This window comes from Penaeus chinensis, chromosome 5 (assembly GCF_019202785.1).
Source record: "Penaeus chinensis breed Huanghai No. 1 chromosome 5, ASM1920278v2, whole genome shotgun sequence".
Taxonomy (NCBI): domain Eukaryota; kingdom Metazoa; phylum Arthropoda; class Malacostraca; order Decapoda; family Penaeidae; genus Penaeus; species Penaeus chinensis.
The window spans coordinates 12769376-12795206 of record NC_061823.1 but is presented as its reverse complement, the minus strand read 5'-3'; the positions used below and the strand labels follow the sequence as shown (position 1 = coordinate 12795206).

The following is a 25831-nucleotide window of genomic DNA, read 5'->3' as shown; positions in this document are numbered from 1 at the left end:
TATGCGTTTTATACATAGAGTCATGTGCATTAACGTAAAATTTACATAGAAACACCTCTGAACACGTGATAGAAAAAGCGAGAACATCGCTGTAGAAACGACTTTTTTGCTGCCGGTTTGGCGTGGGTGTGGCGGGGAAGCATGGGCGGTGTATGTGCAATCCTTATTTTTCCAATCTCTCGTGTGAAGTGCTGTGAGCTTAATTTCATGCCAAATTTGGAATTATTAATGATTCACTTGCGCAAATGTTGTCTCTCCCTATTTCTCTCTATATATATGTATGTGTATATATACACTATGTACAGTATGTATGTATATATACATATATATACGTATATATATGCATACATATGTACATGTATATATGTATATATACATATATATTTTTTAAAAGGATAATACAATAAGAAATCAAATTAAGTTTCTCATCAGACGAACAAATAACCGAAATGGATAAGGGAACTCTTAGTGAGTTCGAAATGTCGCGACTTAATTTCCTTTCTTATTGTGGCTTTTACATTTCATCTTTGTGTACACGTTATTGCGTAAAAGTCAAACACGCGCGTACGCACTCACACACTCAGATATATAAAGAGAGAGAAAGAGCGAGAGAGACGCACACATACACACACACACATATATATATATTTTTTTTTTTTATATATATATATGTATATTACCTGTACTAGTACCATCGTCACTATCGGTCCTTATATTGTTTCTGTGTTTCCTTCTGTTATATTTTTTATGCATATCACAGTTAAGTCAACAATGCGTGAAAGATGACCATCGTTATTATCATTACCACTAAAATGATAATTAGCATTAATATCGTTATTACCATCATCATTACCAAGGCTATTATCAAATTATGGGAATAAGGGGGGAGGGGTAATCATTACGTTGACGATGTTCCGTTTCTTACTATGATCATAATTGTTATCAATAATTACATAAGCTCATCATTAGCTCATCATATTTAGTAATATCTATAGTACTGTTATCATTACCGTTTGTATCACTCGTATGGTTGGTAGTAGTAGCAACAATATTATCTTTTTACTCTTGTTATTTAAGCCATTACTAATATCAAAGCTACTAATGTACTTATTATCTTCTACATGCACATTTCAACGATAACGATGTTATTATAGTTATCAGTAGTGTTATTATTGTAATTATCATCACTATCATCATTATTGCTATAAATATATTTATTATCAGTAATTTTATAATTCTTATGATGATCCCTAATGAAAATGCAGCTACTTCTACTATTATTGTAATGGTATCATCATTATCAATTGTAGTTTTCGGTCATCACTTTTGTTATATAATCATCCTCTTTATTATTGTCGCCATTATATTGGTCCTCATTATTACTTTTGTATACTACTGAATTGTAACAATTGTTAATAATTATAACGATGTTAATATTACTATTATCATCGAAATACTAACTAGATATTAACAATAAAGCAACATACCTTTAGAAATATTTTTCATCCTCGATGGGTGTAGTTAAATACTCAAAATATTTACATAGCATTATTTATTATATACAATAAATAAATACATATATTTGTACAGCTTTAGTTATTGCGAAATCATTAGGTCCAGATTTAATTTTCGTCGGAATCGGCGCGAGCGGCGTCCTCCTCGGCGGCGAAGGCGATCTGGTCGAGGACGAACTGAGGGATCGGGTGGGGGAACTCGGGAGCCACTGGGAGGTGGTCGCCCTCGGGCTGGAAGCCGTTGTCGTCAGCAACGAAGCGGAGATGAATTTCAGTGCCGTCAGGAGCGGTGTAGCTGTAACATTATAGAAACGCATGAAGATATACTTACAATCGGTATTACGTACAATAAAATTCATAGCAAACAATACCATCATATAAAAACTCCGTGAAGTTGTTGATACTCACGAGTATTCTCCGGCCTTGATCACAGCGTCCTCATCACCGTCGGGGGATCCAGCCTGGGAGAAGCTGATGCCGTTGCCAGTTTCGAAGTCGAAGCTGTATGTTCCGTCGTCCTCTTGGACACGGTCGTCCTTAAGGATTGGCACAAACTCAACTTCTTCGCTTGAGCTGTACTGCGGGGCGGCGAAGGCCACAGCGGCAACACAAGCAATGATGATCTGAAAATACGTAGTAAATAAGTGATATGTGTTTGTTGAGAACAAAAAGTGTAGAAGTGCTCATGTAGATTCTTCTTTGTTTAAAGAATTAGTTCATTTATCCTTATGGACACTCACAAACTTCATGTTGGTCGGATGTAGATCGAACTGATGTAGCGAACCAGTTGACTGGGCTTTATATACGTGCACTAGTTCCCCTATTGACCCTGGCGGTATTTGCAGGTCCCACCCATATTTTTTAACCTTGACCTTCCCTTCGTAGTACAGGGTCTCTACCTCCCACTCACTCCATATAACTACTTTTTTCTCAGCTACTACAACCTCGTAAACCATGAAACCAATCTAATAATCTTCATAACACGTGTGATGGTAATTAGCAATCACGGAATTACAAAGTAATTACTGATTACTATAGAGACCAGAATAACCATCGTGTGACTATTAGTAGAAGTTTATCCAGCGAACACTTTTTTCATTCCGTCTCGTAGGACTTACGCTGTTATACAGTTGAATGTAAGTGCTCCTATAGGTCCCACCCATATTCTGCAACCTTGACCTTTCCTTCGCATAGGGCTTTACCTCCCATTCACTTCTTAAGCCACATTCTTGAGCAATTTCCCCATACCTGTGACAGGTTCACAGGAACTTGTGTGAGTTGCTGGGAAATTTAACAATGATTATTGTATAAGCGAAAAAATCGATAATTACAATTTCTGTAAAGATATATTTTCTCTTTTTTGTGTGACCTAATACCAATGTACACTGATGGAAGTATATGGTTTCAAGCAGGTAAATATGTGCAGTGCAAACTAGATTTTAAAATATTTTGGATGGCTGTTTCACAAGCTTTGCTCCGTCACCAGACATTATTTATGCATGCAAATGATTGATAAAAAGTTCTAAATTATTCTACATTGGATGGTTGAAATTGGGGACATTCTTCCCGAGAGATACACGAGAATTATAATGATACCACTACAGATGATGATTTTGTACATATCGGCTTTATGATATTTGTTCCACCATACTTAGTACTGATGTTTTTTGTTTTTTTTTCATTGTTAGTACCATAAACAGCAGTTGTATTATATTTATCATTGCCTATCTTTTATATGGTATTATTATTCCAATTATCATAATGGTCAGTGATAACACACGTGGTGATTGTTATCACAGTTCCTGCCATTATTACTATGGTAACTTATTTTCATTATCATTAATACCATAATCATCATATCCACTGGTACTCTAGCATTCTTATGGTCATTCCCATCATTCATTAAATAAGGATTGATATCAATGAAAGTATTCCTAAATGAAAACATTGATACTACTACTACTGCTACTAATAATAACAATACTACTACTACTACTTCTACAACTACTGCTACGGATAATAATAATAGTTACTATAATAGCATCAACAACAAAACAAAAATAATAATGACGATAATACTAATAATAATGATGATCTGCTACGAATAACAATACTACTACTACTTCTACAACTACTGCTACGGATATTAATAATAGTTATTATAATAGCATCAACAACATAACAAAAGTAATATTAATGTTAATAATACCAATCATAATGCTGACATTGATTATAGTAATAATAATTGCAATATAAATAATAATAGAACTGATAATAACGGCGATGATGAAAATAATGAAGATAATGATAGTGAAGAACATAATTGTGGCGATCTGCAATAAGAATAGTTTAATAGTGGTTGTTGTAGAAAAGTAGATGTAATTATAAATGTGATAGTAATAATCACTTTATCGTTGTAATGATCAGATTATGAACATTCGGAAAATAATAATTCTATGATTAAATGATCATGATAACGATAAGAAAACAGCGTAAAACACAATATTAGTACTACGGTTTAGTGATATGCAGAATAGAAACAACAATGATAACGTAATGAGGAAAACAAATGCAATGACAATCAAACCAAATATTACAGTTAATAGAAGATATTGCAGATTGTTCACGCTTAAGACAGAAGTAATACTACAACTAATAATAATCGTAATGATAATGGCGATAATACCTTTAATGATAACAATGAGCATGATACTGATAGTAATGGTGATAATAATGATCATGATAATAAGAAAAATATAATAATAATAATAATTATTATTATTATTATTATGATGATGATGATGATAATGATGATGACCATGATCATCATCATCACAATAACGGTAATGATAATAATCATTATTATTACAATTGTTTGTGTAACAACAACATTACCAATAATGGTGATACTAACAATAGTAATGATATGAATGATATTCATAATAGTAATAATAATCACAGTGTCATTAAAAAAAAACTATATATTAGAGCTTCTGTTGTAATGTGGTTTGTAGTGACAACTTGGGTTTGAATCAAACCTGAGGTAAATAAGATACAATTTAGTGGCGCCATATAGATCATTGCTTCAAATAATTTAACCTTTGAGCAAACCCAAAAGGTTATATATAGAATCAAGTGTAGTGGTTCGTGTGACATTTATTTTCCTGGAGAAAGGTCTTTTATGGAGATCACGTAGCATCACAGAATACCAGGTGCTGTTAGTTTTGCTTTGTTCACTTTGATTCTTACTCGTTGTCATTAGCATCTGCGGCAATGTGATAACTATTATAACATAAAGGAAGTAGGACAATGATTAATGGTAAGTCTAATGATAATTACAATTGATGATATGGTAATGATAATGATCAATATTAACTTCATTATCATTTTCTTTACAACTGAATTTCAATGCAATTTATATTTTGTAGGACATGGTATGATAATGAAAATGCTTTATGATAGAGGTAAAATATTTACACGATATATTTGTTATAATATACAATAAATATATACATTTCTTTAGGTAGCTTCAACAATTGCAAGCTTCGTCAGTAAAATCCATGTTTACTTTTCATCGGAATCGGCGCGGGCGGCGTCCTCCTCGGCGGCGAAGGCGATTTGGTCGAGAACGAACTGAGGGATTGGGTGGGGGAATTCGGGAGCCACGGGCAGGTGGTCGCCCTCGGGCTGGAAGCCGTTGTCGTCAGCAACGAAACGGAGACGGATTTCAGTGCCGTCGGGAGCGGTGTAACTGCAACATTACGGTAACGGAATTAAGATATACCTACAATCGTTATTATAAACCACAAGAAAATTTATACAAACTTTACAAGAACATTATAGCAGAGCAAAGTAATGTTATTAATACTCACGAGTATTCTCCGGCCTTGATCACTGCGTCCTCATCTCCGTCAGGGGATCCAGCCTGGGACACGCGGATGCCATTGCCAGTTTCGAAGTCGAAGCTGTATGTTCCGTCTTCCTCTTGGACGCGGTCGTCCTTAAGGATTGGGATAAACTCAGCCTCTTCACTTGAGCTGTATTGAGGAGCGGCAAAGGCCACGACGGCAACACAGGCAATGATGATCTGAAAATATATTTTAATTAAAGGTAAAAATTGAAGTTATAAATCATAGATTACATATATATACGTGGTTACATTAACCGTGTGTGTATATTGATATAGAATGTGTATGTTAATGTATGCATTTTTCCCGTTACATTAGCTAGGCTAATCAAATCATGGGATGGTTCCAATTACTTGTAGTGACAAATTAAAATACGTAGCAATTAAGTGATATACGTTTGTTAACAATGAAAAGTGTAGAATTATTCATATAGAGATATTCAGTTTCGCTTCAAAATTAAGTTCAGTTATCCTCTGGAACACTCACAAACTTCATGTTGGTCGGATGTAGATCGAACTGATGTAGCGAACCAGTTGACTGGCCTATATATACGTGCACAAGTTCCCATTTTGACCTTGGCGATACTCCTCTAGGTCCCACCCATATTCTGCACCCTTGACCTTATCGTAGCAAAGGGCCTTTATCTGCCACTCTCATCTAACGTCAGGCTCAATGTAGCCTATGATCATTGTGGTGAGTACGATTTTCTTTTAGCCATCGAGGTAATAAGGATAACTATTGATGATATATATTATAACCATAATAGGTAAACATTTTTGAGCAATATCAGTGCAAATTTCAAAAATTATTAGAATAGATATGCAAAGGTGTATGTGCCGATATATATACATAGATAGAAAAAGGAGAGAGTTTATATATAATACATAATATAAACAAATATTTATGAATATATGAATATATATACAGATACATATACATATACATGCATACATACATGTGTGTATACATATATAAATTTACATATATTTACATATGTATTTATATATATATATTTATGTGCATATATATATATATATATATATATATATTTATGTGCATATATATATATATATATATATATATATGTGCATATATATATATATATATATATATATATTTATGTGCATATATATATATTTGTGTGTATATATATATGTGTGTATATATGTGTATGTATATATATACATATATATGGTTATGTATATGAAAAAAATGTGAATATGAATATATACTTGTGTGTATATATGCATGTACACATATACATACATATATATACATATATATTTGTATACATATACATTTATGTATTTGGTAATTATATATGCGTACTTATGTATATTTGTGTGTGCTTATAAATATGCACATGCACATAAACACACATATATATACATATATATGTATGTGTGTATACGGTATAAACACAAACACATACACACATACACACACACATATATATATATATATATATATATATACATATATATATATATGCATATGTGTGTGTGTTTATGTGTATATATTATATGTGTGTGTGTATGTGTATATGTACATTGTGTTTGTGTATGGATATGTATATGTGCGTACATGTATGAATGTATACATATGTAGCCCAACCAGGATCCCTATTTCCCAGTCTCAGATTTTTTTTGTTTTATATATATATATATATATATATATATATATATAATAGCTCTGTGCTGTGTACCCAGTCAAATGTTAATAGACGTTTAAGACATCTTTCCCTTTGTATTTCACATACTTGTCTAACGGCTTATACCAGATTTATACGTCATCTACTAAACCCACTGTTTATCCATGATAACATCTTTTTAGAAGAAAAAAAAATATATCCAAGGAAATATGCCACTGTACCCGCTGTATCACACACGCACGCACTCCTCTAATTGGAGTGAATCGTACACGTACCACCTTAATTAATCAGCCATACCTCAGCAAAATCTCCTTTATTTAGGAACTCAAAGCTAGCATCTTACCTGGCTTTAAGTATCTTTAGACTTCCTATTTTTCTCGTAATCAGTACCTCGTTTCCACAGTCAACGTTATTCTCTATCTACTTTATACGGCTTCTATCAACGCGTCCCAAGCATGTCCATAACCTCTGTCCGTGTCCTGCTATGTGCATCTTTATCTAATAACATCTGATTATATTCCATTTCTCATCATTGCAACACTCCCAACGGGTATCATGACTTAAACCTTTTTATTTGAACTGTGTGATTATTCTCCCCTTGCATGTGTCCTTCTCTTTGCTCCCTTTATCTTTATCTTCTCTCTGTAATTTTGTATGTCCATTCATTACCATTCCTTAACAAGACAACCGTAACAACAATCACTGTTTACCAGGGAACGCCAGTAATGCAGCATGCGTATTAGTAATATCTATATCAATATTAGTTTGATTTTTAAGCGAAAATTTTAATCATCATTTGTGTATGAGTGATGTATTAATTTAAATGGGTTTATAACCATATACAATAACAAATAAAGGGATTTCCCAGTATGAGTCTGATTATCATTTTTTTTTTTTTTTCCTGTAATATGTTAGGTTTAAAAGACAATGGATACTATTTACATGATTTATTTATAATAATGTACAATAAATAAATGTATATTTGCGTGAAGTTTCTGGAATCGTAAGCTTATTCAAAGGCTTAATTTTCATCGGAATCGGCGCGGGCGGCGTCCTCCTCGGCGGCGAAGGCGATTTGGTCCAGGACGAACTGAGGGATTGGGTGGGGGAACTCGGGAGCCACGGGCAGGTGGTCGCCCTCGGGCTGGAAACCGTTGTCGTCAGCAACGAAACGGAGACGGATTTCAGTGCCGTCAGGAGCGGTGTAACTGTAACATTACGGTAACGGAAGATATAACTACAATCGATATTATATACCACAAGAAAATTTATAGCAACTTTACAAGAACATTGTAGCAGAGCAAAGCAAAGTTATTAATACTCACGAGTATTCTCCGGCCTTGATCACTGCGTCCTCATCTCCGTCAGGGGATCCAGCCTGGGACACGCGGATGCCATTGCCAGTTTCGAAGTCGAAGCTGTATGTTCCGTCTTCCTCTTGGACGCGGTCGTCCTTAAGGATTGGGATAAACTCAGCCTCTTCACTTGAGCTGTATTGAGGAGCGGCAAAGGCCACGACGGCAACACAGGCAATGATGATCTGAAAATATATTTTAATTAAAAGTAAGAATTGAAGTTATAAATCATAGATTACATATATATAATCATGGGATGGTTCCAATTACTTGTAGTGACAAATTAAAATACGTAGCAATTAAGTGATATACGAAAAGTATAGAAGTATTCATATAGAAAATTCAGTTTCGCTTCAAAATTAAGTTCAGTTATCCTCTGGGACACTCACAAACTTCATGTTGGTCGGATGAAGATCGAACTGATGTAGCGAACCAGTTGACTGGCCTTTATATACGTGCACTAGTTCCCATTTTGACCTTGGCGATACTCCTCTAGGTCCCACCCATATTCTGCAACCTTGACCTTATCGTAGCAAAGGGCCTTTATCTCTCACTCTAAACTTATGTCAGGCTCAATGTAGCCTATGAACATTGTGGTGATTACGGTTTTCTTTTAGCCATCGAGGTATTAAGGATAACTAATGATAATATATATTATAACAATAATAGGTAAACGTTTTGGAAAATATCAGTGCAAATTTCAAAATTAATTAAAACAGATATGCAAAGGTGTATGTGCCGATATATATACATAGATAGAAAAAGGAGAGAGTTTATATATAATACTTAATATAAACAAATATTTATGAATACATGAATATATATACAGATACATATACATGCATACATACATGTGTGTATACATATATAAATGTACATATATTTACATATGTATTTATATATATACTTATATATATATATATATATATGTATGTGCATATATATATATATATATATATATATATATATATTTGTGTGTGTATATATGTGTGTATATATATGTGTATGTATATATATACATATATATGGTTATGTATATGAAAAAAAATGTGAATATGAATATATAAATGTGTATATATATTTATGTACACATATATACATACATATATATACATATAGTTTTGTATACATATACATTTATGTATTTGGTAATTATATATGCGTACTTATGTATATTTTTGTATGCTTATAAATATGCACATACACATAAACACACACATATATATACATATATATGTATGTGTATACGGTATAAATACAAACACACATACACACACATATATATACATATATTTGTATGTGTGTATACGGTATAAACACAAACACATACACACACACACATATATATATATATATATATATATATATATACATATTTATATGCATATGTGTGTGTTTATGTGTATATATTATATATGTGTGTGTATATATACAGTGTATATGTGTATATGTACATTGTGCATGTGTATGGATATGTATATATGCGGACATGTATGAATGTATACATATGTAGCCCAACCAGGATCCCTATTTCCCAGTCTCAGATTTTTTTCTTTTATATATATATATATATATACTAGCAATTTTAATAGACGTTTAAGACATCTTTCCCTTTGTATTTCACATACTTGTCTAACGGCTTATACCAGATTTATACGTCATCTACTAAACCCACTGTTTATCCATGATAACATCTTTTTAGAAGAAAAAAAATATATCCAAGGAAATATGCCACTGTACCCGCTGTATCACACACGCACGCATTCCTCTAATTGGAGTGAATCGTACACGTACCACCTTAATTAATCAGCCATACCTCAGCAAAATCTCCTTTATTTAGGAACTCAAAGCTAGCATCTTACCTGGCTTTAAGTATCTTTAGACTTCCTATTTTTCTCGTAATCAGTACCTCGTTTCCACAGTCAACGTTATTCTCTATCTACTTTATACGGCTTCTATCAACGCGTCCCAAGCATGTCCATAACCTCTGTCCGTGTCCTGCTATGTGCATCTTTATCTAATAACATCTGATTATATTCCATTTCTCATCATTGCAACACTCCCAACGGGTATCATGACTTAAACCTTTTTATTTGAACTGTGTGATTATTCTCCCCTTGCATGTGTCCTTCTCTTTGCTCCCTTTATCTTTATCTTCTCTCTGTAATTTTGTATGTCCATTCATTACCATTCCTTAACAAGATAACCGTAACAACAATCACTGTTTACCTGGGAACGCCAGTAATGCAGCATGCGTATTAGTAATATCTATATCAATATTAGTTTGATTTTTAAGCGAAAATTTTAATAATCATTTGTGTATAAGTGATGTATTAATTTAAAGGGGTTTATAACCATATAAAATATAAACGGTGATTTCTCAGCATCAAACAAAGTAAAATATGGAAAATTAAAAATTAAAATGTTTATTTACATGATATATTTTTAGACATATACAATAAATTAATGTTTCTCTGTGTATAACTTCAGGAACCGTAAGATTTCTCAAAAGCTTAATTTAATTTTCATCGGAATCGGCGCGGGCGGCGTCCTCTTCGGCGGCCTTAGCGATTTGGTCGAGAACGAACTGAGGGATCGGGTGGGGGAACTCGGGAGCCACGGGCAGATGGTCACCTTCGTGCTGGAAGCCCTTGTCGTCAGCCACGAAGCGGAGATGGATTTCAGTACCGTCAGGAGCGGTGTAGCTGTAACATTACAGTAACTAAATGAAACAGGTGCCCTTTATCTCAAATAAGGGGTCACAAACAGGGGCCACTTTTTTTCTAATTGGGTTTTCAGACTCCTGGGCATCCTTTAGTAAAGTTGAAATTTTATTTAAGTTAAATGAATTATTCAGCAATGCAAAATATTAAAATATTATACTAATTTAAAAAAAATAAAAATCATATTTAAAAATCTTTTAGCAGGGCCCCTCAAGCTTGGGGTCCCCAAGTTTGAGGGGCCCTAGGCTGTAGCCTATACTAGCCTATAGGATAATCCGGCCCTGTGTATGTGTGTATACGGTATACACACAAACACACTCATATATACACACATATATATATGCATATGTGTGTGTTTATGTGTATATATTATATGTGTGTATGCACAGTGCATATGTACATTGTGTATGTGTATGAATATGTATATGTGCGTACATGTATGAATGTATACATATGTAGCCCGACCAGGCTCCCTATTTCCCAGTCACAGAAACGTTTTTGTTTTGTTTATATATATATATATATATATATATATATATATATATAATAGCTCCGTGCTATGTACCCAATCAAATTTTAAAAGACGTTTAAGACATCTTTCCCTTTGTATTTCACATACTTGTCTAACGGCTTATACCAGATTTGTGCGTCATCTACTAAACCCACTGTTTATCCATGATATCATCTTTTTAGAAGAAAAAAAAACTATATACAAGGAAAAATGCAACTGTATCCGCTGTACCACACACGCACGCACTCCTCTCATTAGTATGGATCGTGCACATATCACCTTAATTAATCAGCCATACCACGGCAATGTCTCCTTTATTTAGGAACTCAAAGCTAGCATCTTACCTGGTTTTAAGTATCTTTAAACTTCCTATTTTTCTCGTAATCAGTATCTCGTTTCCACAGTCAACGTTATTCTCTATCTACTTTATACGGCTTCTATCAACGCGTCCCAAGCATGTCCATAACCTCTGTCCGTGTCCTGCTGTGTGCATCTTTATCTAATGACATCTGATTACATTCCATTTCTCATCAACGGGTATCATGACTTAAACTTTTTTTTATTTGAACTGTATGATTATTCTCCCCTTGCATGTGTTCTTCTCTTTGCTCCCTTCATCTTCTTCTTCTCTCTGTAATTTTGTATGTCCATTCATTACCATTACTTAACCAAATAACCGTAACAACAATCACTATTTACCTGGGAACGCCAGTAATGCAACATGAGTATTAGTAATATCTATATCAATATTAGTTTGTTTGTTTTTAAGCGAAAATTTTAATCATTTGTGTATGAGTGAAGTAGTAATTTAAATGGGTTTATAACCATAAAAATAGAGACGTTGATTTTCAGCATCAGTCTAGTTTAAACAAAGTAAATTATGGAAAATCAAAAATTAAAAAGGATCTTATTTACATGATTTATTTTTTAAACATATACAATAAATTAATGTTTTTCTGTGTATAGCTTTAGGAACCGTAAGATTTCTCAAAAGCTTAATTTAATTTTCATCGGAATCGGCGCGGGCGGCGTCCTCTTCGGCGGCTTTAGCGATTTGGTCGAGAACGAACTGGGGGATCGGGTGGGGGAACTCGGGAGCCACGGGCAGATGGTCACCCTCGGGCTGGAAGCCGTTGTCGTCAGCCACGAAGCGGAGATGGATTTCAGTGCCGTCAGGAGCGGTGTAGCTGTAACATTACAGTAACTAAATGAAGATATACCTACAATCGATATTATATACTACAATAAAATCTAGCAATTTTTAAGAACATACGTAAAGTTATTAATACTCACGAGTATTCTCCGGCCTTGATTACTGCGTCCTCATCACCGTCGGGGGATCCAGCCTGGGACACGCGGATGCCATTGCCAGTTTCGAAGTCGAAGCTGTATGTTCCGTCTTCCTCTTGGACTCGGTCGTCCTTAAGGATAGGCACAAACTCAGCCTCCTCACTGGAGCTGTACTGGGGGGCGGCGAAGGCCACGGCAGCAAAACAGGCAAGGATTACCTAAAGAAAATTATCAAATATTAGACTACATGCCAATATTTCTGACATACATATGTATATACACTTATATACATATATACACTTATATACATATATACACTTATATACATATATACACTTATATACATATATACACTTATATACATATATACACTTATATACATATATACACTTATATACATATATACACTTATATACATATATACACTTATATACATATATACACTTATATACATATATACACTTATATACATATATACACTTATATACATATATACACTTATATACATATATACACTTATATACATATATACACTTATATACATATATACACTTATATACATATATACACTTATATACATATATACACTTATATACATATATACACTTATATACATATATACACTTATATACATATATACACTTATATACATATATACACTTATATACATATATACACTTATATACATATATACACTTATATACATATATACACTTATATACATATATACACTTATATACATATATACACTTATATACATATATACACTTATATACATATATACACTTATATACATATATACACTTATATACATATATACACTTATATACATATATACACTTATATACATATATACACTTATATACATATATACACTTATATACATATATACACTTATATACATATATACACTTATATACATATATACACTTATATACATATATACACTTATATACATATATACACTTATATACATATATACATACATATATATATGGACTTGTATATATACGCATATGTATCAATAATCATATGAGCATATAAATATGTATATTGTTATATTATATATATATTTATATATAAATGCATGCATACATATTACTTTATGTATATATATTACTATATATAATACACATACATATTCACAAATGTACATATGTATTCCCTTCACTTATATGATTTATAATCAAAACATAAGAAAAATAAATGCAAGCCAAATAAGTTTGTTTTTCAGTTCTGTGCTAATAACAACTATTTCCAGCATGCCTCGCAACACTCACAAACTTCATGTTGGTCGGATGTTGATCGGACTGTTGTGGCGTACCTGTTGACTGAGCTTTATATACATGGACCAGTTCCCCTTTTGACCATTGACGGTACTCCTATAAGTCCCACCCATATTCTGCAGCCTTGACCTTATCGTAGCAAAGAGTATTTACCTCCCACTCACTTATGTCACATTCGTCAGCAATTTTTCTTTATATATGCCAAGCTTATTCTAACCTATGTGCATTGCAGTAAGTACAAATTTCTTTCAACCATCGATATATGTATAAATATACTGTTTATATATATTCATATATATACAAGAATATATACATAGATATATAAGAATATATACATAGACATACAAGTATATATACATAGACATACAAGTATATATACATAGACATACAAGTATATATACATAGACATACAAGTATATATACATAGACATACAAGTATATATACATAGACATACAAGTATATATACATAGACATACAAGTATATACACATAGACATACAAGTATATATACATAGACATACAAGTATATATACATAGACATACAAGTATATATACATAGACATACAAGTATATATACATAGACATACAAGTATATATACATAGACATACAAGTATATATACATAGACATACAAGTATATATACATAGACATACAAGTATATATACATAGACATACAAGTATATATACATAGACATACAAGTATATATACATAGACATACAAGTATACATACATAGACATACAAGTATACATACATAGACATACAAGTATATATACATAGACATACAAGTATATATACATAGACATACAAGTATACATACATAGACATACAAGTATATATACATAGACATACAAGTATATATACATAGACATACAAGTATATATACATAGACATACAAGTATATATACATAGACATACAATTGTATATACATAGAAATACAAGTTTATATATATAGACATACAAGGATATATACATAGACATACAAGGATATATACATATATATATACATATGTATACAAGTATATATGCATATGTATTTATACATAGACATACAAGTATATATACATAGACATACAAGTATATATACATAGACATACAAGTATATATACATAGAAATACAAGTTTATATATATAGACATACAAGGTTATATACATAGACATACAAGGATATATGCATATACATACAAGTATATATACATATATATACATATGTATACAAGTATATATACATATGTATTTATACATATATATACATATGTATTTATACATATATATGCAAGTATATATACATATATATACAAGTATTTATACATATATATACAAGTATTTTTACATATATATATACAAGTATATATACATATATATACAAGTATATATACACATATATATATACAAGTATATATACATATATATATATATAAATGTATGTATATAGACATATGTTTTGTTATGGATGTACACATATATACATGCATACATAACAAAACATATGTCTCTATATATATATACATATATATACATGTATGTGTGTGTGTGTGTGTGTGCACTCACACACACACCGATTTGCACACTCCTAAAAGGAGTGTGCAAATCGGTGAAATTCGAAACTGAAGTCAGATGTACTGAGGTATATATCGCTATTATCACTCAAGTATGAGTAGATAGGTAATGTCTATGGAGCTAGTTAGATCCTAATTCCACACTCCTTTTAGTGGGTCGTGTGACATGGTTGGTTTAGTACTGGCCCTCCGGTTTCATACCCGGCGTGACCTAAGTTCGAGGTCTGGTCAGGGAGGATTGTTATATATCTATATTAATTTGGCATTACATTATTCCATCTTTCATATATATATACTCCTCAGTACATCTGACCTCGGTTTCGAATTTCTAAATCAATTTCCACCGAATGGCCATGGGCAATGTGTGTAAAACATCGCTATCATCACTCATGTATGAGTAGATAGGTAATGTCTATGGAGCACATTCCTTTTAGGGGGTCGTGTGGCACGGTTAGTTTAGTATTGGCCCTCCGGCTTCATACCCGGAGTGACCTAGGTTTTAGGCCTGGTCAGGGAGGATTGTTAAATATATTTCTGCATGTAAACATCACACAGCCCTGTCTTAACTTCAAACCTAACCACTCTCCCAGTTCCCAGTCTCAGAAGCTATTTATTTGTTGCAGTTAGAACATGTCTCTGACATACTGAGCATCATTTACATGGCCTCACTATCTACCTAATCAAATATTAATAGATGTTAAAGAGACATCTCTCCATTTACACATTTGTCTCACGACACATACCAGATTCAGGCAATCTCTCCATCCATTCAGGCTCACCTAACAAAGCAAGTTTTAAAAATCTATATAAAAATATCCTGCTGCTGCACATGCTGTACCACACATGCATTCCTTTCATTGATATGAATCATGGAAGCTGCAAATCATAAACCTATCAGCTTAATCGCCACAGCGGTATCTCCTACCTCTAGACTAACCTGGCTCCCAGTACCGTTAAACCGCGTCTACTTATTTTCGGTTCTTCTCTTTGCTTCATTCATTTTCCATTTCACTTTATTTCATCTTTCATTTCATTTCATTCGCCTTGCAATATTCGTATGTCTATTCATTATCATTACTTAACCAACATTGTAGATCTCTTTTTTCAACTCTTCTTACGCTACACAGCAACTCTATACAACTTTATTGTCAGTGTACTAATAACAGTTACAACAATCACTATCAGCAATGGTACTGGCAACTGAAAACGCTAGTAAAACAGCAGGTATATAACAATTTGTAGTGGTAATATCTATAGCAACAACAGTAAAGAATGGCGATGATTTTAACCCGTTATCTAATGTATCAAGTTCTTAAGGTGGTAATTATGACCATGTGTATCAGGGACATGTAAATAAAAATAAAGGGATTTCCCAGTATGACTGATGATTATTATTATTATTATTATTATTATTTTATTTTAATATGTTAGGTTTTAAAAGACAATGGATACCATTTACATGATTTATTTATAAAAATGTACAATAAATAAACGTTTCTATGCGTGTAGCTCATTTAAAGGCTTAATTTTCATCGGAATCGGCGCGGGCGGCGTCCTCCTCGGCGGCGAAGGCGATTTGGTCCAGGACGAACTGAGGGATCGGGTGGGGGAACTCGGGAGCCACGGGCAGGTGGTCGCCCTCGGGCTGGAAACCGTTGTCGTCAGCAACGAAGCGGAGACGGATTTCAGTGCCGTCAGGAGCGGTGTAACTGTAACATTACGGTAACGGAATGAAGATATAATTACAAACGATATTATATACCACAAGAAAATTTATACAAACTTTACAAGAACGTTCTAACAGAGCAAAGTAAAGTTATTAATACTCACGAGTATTCTCCGGCCTTGATCACTGCGTCCTCATCTCCGTCAGGGGATCCAGCCTGGGACACGCGGATGCCATTGCCAGTTTCGAAGTCGAAGCTGTATGTTCCGTCTTCCTCTTGGACGCGGTCGTCCTTAAGGATTGGGATAAACTCAGCCTCTTCACTTGAGCTGTATTGAGGAGCGGCAAAGGCCACGACGGCAACACAGGCAATGATGATCTGAAAATATTTTAATTAAAAGTAAGAATTGAAGTTATAAATCATAGATTATATATATATACGTGGTTACATTAACCGTGTGTGTATATTGATAAAGCATGCGTATGTTAGTGTATGCATTTTTCCTTTTACATTAGCTAGGCTAATCAAATCATGGGATAGTTCCAATTACTTGTAGTGACAAATGAAAATACGTAGCAATTAAGTGATATACGTTTGTTAACAACGAAAAGTGTAGAAGTATTCATAAAAAAAAAAATCAGTTTCCCTTTAAAATTATGTTCATTTATCCTCTGGGACACTCACAAACTTCATGTTGGTCGGATGTAGATCGAACTGATGTAGCGAACCATTTGACTGGCCTTTATATACGTGCACTAGTTCCCATTTTGACCTTGGCGATACTCCTCTAGGTCCCACCCATATTCTACAACCTTGACCTTATCGTAGCAAAGGGCCTTTATCTGCCACTCTCATCTTATGTCAGGCTCAATGTAGCCTATGAAGATTGTGGTGAGTACGATTTTCTTTTAGCCATCGAGGTAATAAGGATAACTAATGATGATATATATTATAACCATAATAGGTAAACGTTTTTGAGCAATATCAGTGCAAATTTCAAAAATTATTAGAACAGATATGCAAAGGTGTATGTGCCGATATATATACATAGATAGAAAAAGGAGAGAGTTTATATATAATACATAATATAAACAAATATTTATGAATATATGAATATATATACAGATACATATACATATACATGCATACATACATGTGTGTATACATATATAAATTTACATATATTTACATATGTATTTATATATATATATATTTATGTGCATATATATATATATATATATATATATATATATGTGTGTGTATATATATATATGTGTGTGTATATATATGTGTATATATATATACATATATATGGTTATGTATATGAAAAAAAATGTGAATATGAATATATAAATGTGTATATATATGTATGTACACATATATACATACATATATATTTGTATACATATACATTTATGTATTTGGTAATTATATATGCGTACTTATGTATATTTGTGTGTGCTTATAAATATGCACATACACATAAACACACACACATATATACATATATATGTATGTGTGTATACGGTATAAATACAAACACACATACACACATATATATATATACATATATTTGTATGTGTGTATACGGTATAAACACAAACATATACACACACATATATATATATATATATATATATATATATATATATATATATATATATATACATATATATATATATATATATATATGCATATATATGTGTTTGTTTATGTGTATATATTATATGTGTGTTTGTATATATACAGTGTATATGTGTATATGTACATTGTGTATGTGTATGGATATGTATATGTGCGTACATGTATAAATGTATACATATGTAGCCCAACTAGGATCCCTATTTCCCAGTCCCAGATTTTATATATATATATATATATATATATATAATAGCTCTGTGCTGTGTACCCAATCAAATGTTAATAGACGTTTAAGACATCTTTCCCTTTGTATTTCACATACTTTTCTAACGGCTTATACCAGATTTATACGTCATCTACTAAACCCACTGTTTATACATGATATCATCTTTTTAGAAGAAAAAATATATATCCAAGGAAATATGCCACTGTACCCGCTGTATCACACACGCACGCACTCCTCTAATTAGTGTGAATCGTACACGTACCACCTTAATTAATCAGCCATACCACAGCAATATCTCCTTTATTTAGGAACTCAAAGCTAGCATCTTACCTGGCTTTAAGTATCTTTAAACTTCCTATTTTTCTCGTAATCAGTACATCGTTTCCACAGTCAACGTTATTCTCTATCTACTCTATACGGCTTCTATCAACGCGTCCCAAGCATGTCCATAACCTCTGTCCGTGTCCTGCTGTGTGCATCTTTATCTAATGACATCTGATTATATTCCATTTCTCATCATTGCAACACTCCCAACGGGTATCATGACCTTTTTATTTGAACTGTTTGATTATTCTCCCCTTGCATGTGTCCTTCTCTTTGCTCCCTTTATCTTTATCTTCTCTCTGTAATATTGTGTGTCCATTCATTACCATTACTTAACAAGATAACCGTAACAACAATCACTATTTACCTGGGAACGCCAGTAATGCAGCATGCGTATTAGTAATATCTATATCAATATTAGTTTGTTTGGTTTTTAAGCGAAAATTTTAATCATCATTTGTGTATGAGTGATGTATTAATTTAAAAGGGTTGATTTCCAGCATCCGTCTAGTTTACATTTTTTTTTTTCCTGTAATATGTTAGGTTTAAAAGACAATGGATACTATTTACATGATTTATTTATAATAATGTACAATAAATATATGTATATTTGCGTGAAGTTTCTGGAATTGTAAGCTTATTCAAAGGCTTAATTTTCATCGGAATCGGCGCGGGCGGCGTCCTCCTCGGCGGCGAAGGCGATTTGGTCCAGGACGAACTGAGGGATTGGGTGGGGGAACTCGGGAGCCACGGGCAGGTGGTCGCCCTCGGGCTGGAAACCGTTGTCGTCAGCAACGAAACGGAGACGGATTTCAGTGCCGTCAGGAGCGGTGTAACTGTAACATTACGGTAACGGAAGATATAACTACAATCGATATTATATACCACAAGAAAATTTATAGCAACTTTACAAGAACATTGTAGCAGAGCAAAGCAAAGTTATTAATACTCACGAGTATTCTCCGGCCTTGATCACTGCGTCCTCATCACCGTCGGGGGATCCAGCCTGGGACACGCGGATGCCATTGCCAGTTTCGAAGTCGAAGCTGTATGTTCCGTCTTCCTCTTGGACGCGGTCGTCCTTAAGGATAGGCACAAACTCAGCCTCCTCACTGGAGCTGTACTGGGGGGCGGCGAAGGCCACGGCAGCAAAACAGGCAAGGATTACCTAAAGAAAATTATCACATATTAGTCAACATGCCAATATTTCTGACATACGTATGTCAGACATATACATACATAAATATACATATGTATATACAGTTATATACATATATACATACATATATATGTATATAATATGTAACAATAATCATATTAGCATATAAATATGTGTATTGCTATATTATATATATATTTATATATAAATGCATTAAATGCATGCATACATATTACTATATATATACATTACTATATATAATACACATACATATTCACAAATGTACATATGTATTCCCTGCACTTCTATGATTCATAATCAAAACATAAGAAAAATAAATGCAAGCCAAATAAGTTTGTTTTTCAGTTCTGTGTTAATAAAAACTATTTCCAGCATGCCTCGCAACACTCACAAACTTCATGTTGGTTGGATGTTGATCGGACTGTTGTGGCGTACCTTTTGACTGAGCTTTATATACATGGACCAGTTCCCCTTTTGACCTTGACGGTACTCCTATAAGGCCAACCCATATTCTGCAGCCTTGACCTTATCGTAGCAAAGGGCCTTTACCTCCCACTCACTTATGTCACATTCGCCAGCAATTTTTCTTTATATATGCCAAGCTTATTTTAACCCATGTGCATAGCAGTGAGTACGAATTTCTTTCAACCATCGATATATGCATAAATATACTGTTTATATATATATATATATATATATATACACAAGTATATAAACATATACATGTATATGTGTATATATAGACATATGTTTTGTTACGTATGTATACATATATATATATATATATATATATATATATATGCATACATAACAAAACATATGTCTATATATATACATGTATGTGTGTGTACTTCGAAACCGAAGTCAGATGTACTGAGGTATATATCGCTATCATCACTCAAGTATGAGTAGATAGATAATGTCTATGGAACTAGTTAGATCTTAGTTCAACACTCCTTTTAGTGTGACATGGTTGGTTTAGTACTGGCCCTCCGGTTTCATACCCGGCGTGACCTAAGTTCGAGGTCTGGTCAGGGAGGATTGTTATTAATGCGGCATTACATTATTCCACCTTTCATATATATACTTCTCAGTACATCTGACCTCGGTTTCGAATTTCTAAATCAAATTCCCCCGAATGCCTATGGGGAATGTGTGTAAAACCTCGCTATCATCACTCATGTATGAGTAGATAGGTAATGTCTATGGAGCTAGTTAGATCCTAGTTGCACACTCCTTTTAGTGAGTCGTGTTGCACGGTTGGCTTACTATTGGCCCTCCGGTTTCATACCCGGAGTGACCTAGGTTCTAGGCCTGGTCAGGGAGGATTGTTAAATATATTTCTGCATGTATACGTCACACACCCCTGTCTTAACTTCAAACCTAACCACTCTCCCAGTTCCCAGTCTCAGAAGCTATTTATTTGTTGCAGTTAAAACATGTCTCTGACAACATACATACTGATCATCATTTACATGGCCTCACCATCTACCCAATCAAATATTAATAGATGTTAAAGAGACATCTATCTATTTACGCATTTGACTCACGACAAATACCAGATTCAGGCAACCTCTCCATCCATTCAGCAAGTAAGCAAGTTTTAACAAATCTATGTAAAAATAAACTGCTGCTGTACATGCTGTACCACACATGCATTCCTTTCATTGATATGAATCATGCAAGCTGCAAATCATAAACCTATCATTAATCGCCACAGCGGTATCTCCTACCTCTAGACTTACCTGGCTCCCAGTACCGTTAAACTTCGTCTACTTATTTTCGGTACCTTGTTTTCATAGCCCTTCAATGTTATCATTGGTCTACTTTATACTATAAACAATAAAAAAGTCGCACCTCTGTCTGTCTTCTGCTTTGTGGCTCTTTATCAAGTGACATCTGACCTTCCATCTCTCACTATTGCTGCACTTCGACAAGCGTCACGACTTTCTATTTTTCTTTTCTTTTTTTCGTATTCCATTCGAATTTTTTAACAATGCGATTGCACTCTCCTTGCACCAGTTCTTCTCTTTGCTTCCTTCATTTTCCATTTCACTTTATTTCATCTTTCATTTAATTCCATTCGCCTTGTAATATTCGTATGTCTATTCATTATCATTACTTAACCAACATTGTAGATCTCTTTTTTTAACTCTTACGCCACGCAGCAACTCTATACAACTTTATTGTCAGTGTACTAATAACAGTTACAACAATCACTATCAGCAATGGTAGTGGCAACTGAAAACGCTAGTAATACAGCAGGTATATAACAATTTGTAGTGGTAATATCTATAGCAACAACAGTAAAGAATGGCGATGATTTTAATCCCAATATCTACTGTATCAGGGACATGAAAATAAAAATATAGGGATTTCCCAGAATGAGTCTGATTATAATATGTTAGGTTTAAAAGACAATGGATACTATTTACATGATTTATTTATAATTTTTTAAGGTAGTAATTATGACCATGCGTATCATGGACCCCCCAAAAAAAAAGAAAGGGATTTCTTAGTATCAGTCTCATTATCAACTTTTTTTTAATATGGTAGATTTAAAAGACAGTGGATAATATTTACATGATTTATTTATAATAATGTACAATAAATAAACGTTTCTTTGTGTGTAGTTTCAGGAATCGTAAGCTCATTCAAAGGCTTAATTTAATTTTCATCGGAATCGGCGCGGGCGGCGTCCTCCTCGGCGGCCTTTGCGATTTGGTCGAGGACGAACTGAGGGATTGGGTGGGGGAACTCGGGAGCCACGGGCAAGTGGTCGCCCTCAGGCTGAAAACCGTTGTCGTCAGCCACGAAACGGAGATGGATTTCAGTACCGTCAGGAGCAGTATAACTGTAACATTACCATAATTAATTATACTATATTCATGGATGATATCACGTGCATCTATAAATTCACAAAATTATGATAGAAAGGAATTCGCTTGGAATACGTTGATGCGTAGAGTTGCAAGTTGGAAAATATAAGGAATTACTCACGAGTATTCTCCGGCCTTGATCACAGCGTCCTCATCACCGTCGGGGGATCCAGACTGGGAGAAGCTGATGCCGTTGCCAGTTTCGAAGTCGAAGCTGTATGTTCCGTCGTCCTCTTGGACGCGGTCGTTCTTAAGGATTGGCACAAACTCAACCTCTTCGCTTGAGCTGTACTGAGGGGCGGCGAAGGCCACAGCGGCAACGCAGGCGAGGATAATCTAAAACATGCAGGCGTACTTTGTTGAGTCAAGACAGTGTATGTATATCTGCATGCATATATCTGTAAAATTACACGCAGATGCATGTATACAGGCTCTCTTTTTATGTATGTATGTATATATATATATACACGCACACATATATATGTGTATATATATACGTAATATAGTTATTTATTCGTTTTCATATATATATGTATGTATGTATGTATGACATATAGCACACACATACGCACGCACACATAGATATTTTGGTACATGTATACATATATGTATTTATAAATTCATATATATCTTCATATATATGTATAAAATCACACAGAGACATACGAACGTTTGTGCTTTTATGTGTTTGTTTGATATTCTACAGGTATACACAATAAAATAAATAACAAAAAACTTGACAGGACTTTCTCCTTCTTTTCGCTTGAACAAAATCGTTAAAATGATTCTCAGCGACACTCACAAACTTCATGTTGTTTAGGCGTGGATCGGACTGCTGTGGCGAACCAGCTGACTGAGCTTTATATACAGGTTCTAGGTCCCCTTTTGCCCATAACTGTACTCCGAATCCTACAACCTTGACATTTGCTTAGTAGCAACGACCCTATGCTCCCCACTCACTTCTTATGTCATATTCTCTAGCAATTTTTTGTTACCTGTAATAATTTGGTAGTAACTTGCGTGAGTTGTGGCTACAGCGATCATTCATGCAATGTCATGATACTGATAGATTACTATATTCACAAGGTACATATTTTGTAAGAATTAGGGAGATTGTAAATCTTATTCGTTTATTTATAATATGTGGTACTGTATTATAGTAAAAAACATTGACACAAGTACTTTGTAATAACTGGTTGAAATTAATAACCGTATGTGAGGATAAAAACCACGCACTGACGGCAGGTATTTTGAAGATAATTAAAACCATATATTTTTTCATATCTGTATCCAAATACATTGTTAAAGAGGATGTACGAGTGTGTGTGTGTGTGTGTGTGTGTGTGTGTGTGTGTGTGTGTGTGTGTGTGTGTGTGCGCGCGCGCGCACGCATACACAAATATACATACATACATACATACATACATACATACATACATATATATATGTATATATATTGTAATATACTGCATATTACAAATTCAAAGCTAAAGTTTAAAAAAAAAAAAAAAACTTTTTTAAATATTTGTATCGTCGATGTTGTTAATAAGGATAACTTACCATTTATATCAATATTCTTATTATCATAATGATAATTAATACTATCACATTATCATTACAGTTATTTCTTTGATAATAAAACAATAATTATCACATTCGTTAACAGTGCCATTTAATCATTACCATGATTAGCAAAAATACTGTTATTACAATTACAATTATATAACACTTAATATCATTATTATCAGATAAATAAGTATAGCAATGAGAAAGATTATTAATTGCATGAAACACCAACAAAGACAATACCAATAACTGGTACTTATAAAAACATTAATAATGATATTACTGATAATGATAACTATTAGTAATAGTGATTACGAAGCAATAAAGACAAATGGGATAATTATCCCAGTAACAATAACAATAGTAAATCAATGCAATGCATATGGCCTCCATCATACATGGAAAAGCAATATTTGTTTAAGTACATTCAATTCGTTTTAAGTTTTATTCATCTATTTATTTTTCTTTGATGAGGAATCTAGTCTACCCTGAAATGCCTGGAATTTTCCTATCTCAGTTTTCTCTCTGTATACGTGATATTTTTTTCATCT

The 25831-nt window shown here is 33.4% G+C and overlaps 4 protein-coding genes, 1 long non-coding RNA gene and 1 pseudogene across 5 annotated transcripts; all 6 read right to left on the bottom strand.

Annotated features, from left to right (window-relative positions):
* Nucleotides 1-1534: 1534 nt before the first annotated feature.
* Nucleotides 1535-2470, bottom strand: LOC125025481 (larval cuticle protein LCP-17-like). Its single transcript, XM_047613495.1, has 3 exons — nt 2255-2470; nt 1923-2137; nt 1535-1809 (listed from the first exon to the last, which is right to left on the bottom strand). The coding sequence occupies exons 1-3, from the start codon at nt 2468-2470 to the stop codon at nt 1623-1625; spliced, it is 618 nt and encodes a 205-aa protein (XP_047469451.1). The 3' UTR covers nt 1535-1622.
* A 108-nt stretch (nt 2471-2578) lies between these two features.
* LOC125025480 (larval cuticle protein LCP-17-like) lies at nt 2579-5990 on the bottom strand. The gene is made up of 4 exons (XM_047613494.1): nt 5913-5990; nt 5387-5610; nt 5083-5265; nt 2579-2762 (listed from the first exon to the last, which is right to left on the bottom strand). Exons 1-4 carry the CDS (start codon nt 5988-5990, stop codon nt 2579-2581), a joined length of 669 nt encoding a protein of 222 aa, XP_047469450.1.
* A 2017-nt stretch (nt 5991-8007) lies between these two features.
* Nucleotides 8008-8584, bottom strand: LOC125025690. Its single transcript, XR_007114908.1, has 2 exons — nt 8399-8584; nt 8008-8281 (listed from the first exon to the last, which is right to left on the bottom strand). It is a non-coding gene; the product is annotated as an uncharacterized LOC125025690 (long non-coding RNA).
* A 3983-nt stretch (nt 8585-12567) lies between these two features.
* LOC125025479 (endocuticle structural glycoprotein ABD-4-like) lies at nt 12568-14351 on the bottom strand. The gene is made up of 3 exons (XM_047613493.1): nt 14277-14351; nt 12956-13170; nt 12568-12849 (listed from the first exon to the last, which is right to left on the bottom strand). Exons 1-3 carry the CDS (start codon nt 14349-14351, stop codon nt 12663-12665), a joined length of 477 nt encoding a protein of 158 aa, XP_047469449.1. The 3' UTR covers nt 12568-12662.
* A 2968-nt stretch (nt 14352-17319) lies between these two features.
* LOC125025478 (endocuticle structural glycoprotein ABD-4-like) lies at nt 17320-18157 on the bottom strand. The gene is made up of 3 exons (XM_047613491.1): nt 18149-18157; nt 17628-17842; nt 17320-17506 (listed from the first exon to the last, which is right to left on the bottom strand). Exons 1-3 carry the CDS (start codon nt 18155-18157, stop codon nt 17320-17322), a joined length of 411 nt encoding a protein of 136 aa, XP_047469447.1.
* A 5251-nt stretch (nt 18158-23408) lies between these two features.
* Nucleotides 23409-24059, bottom strand: LOC125025688 (annotated as a pseudogene).
* Nucleotides 24060-25831: the final 1772 nt, after the last annotated feature.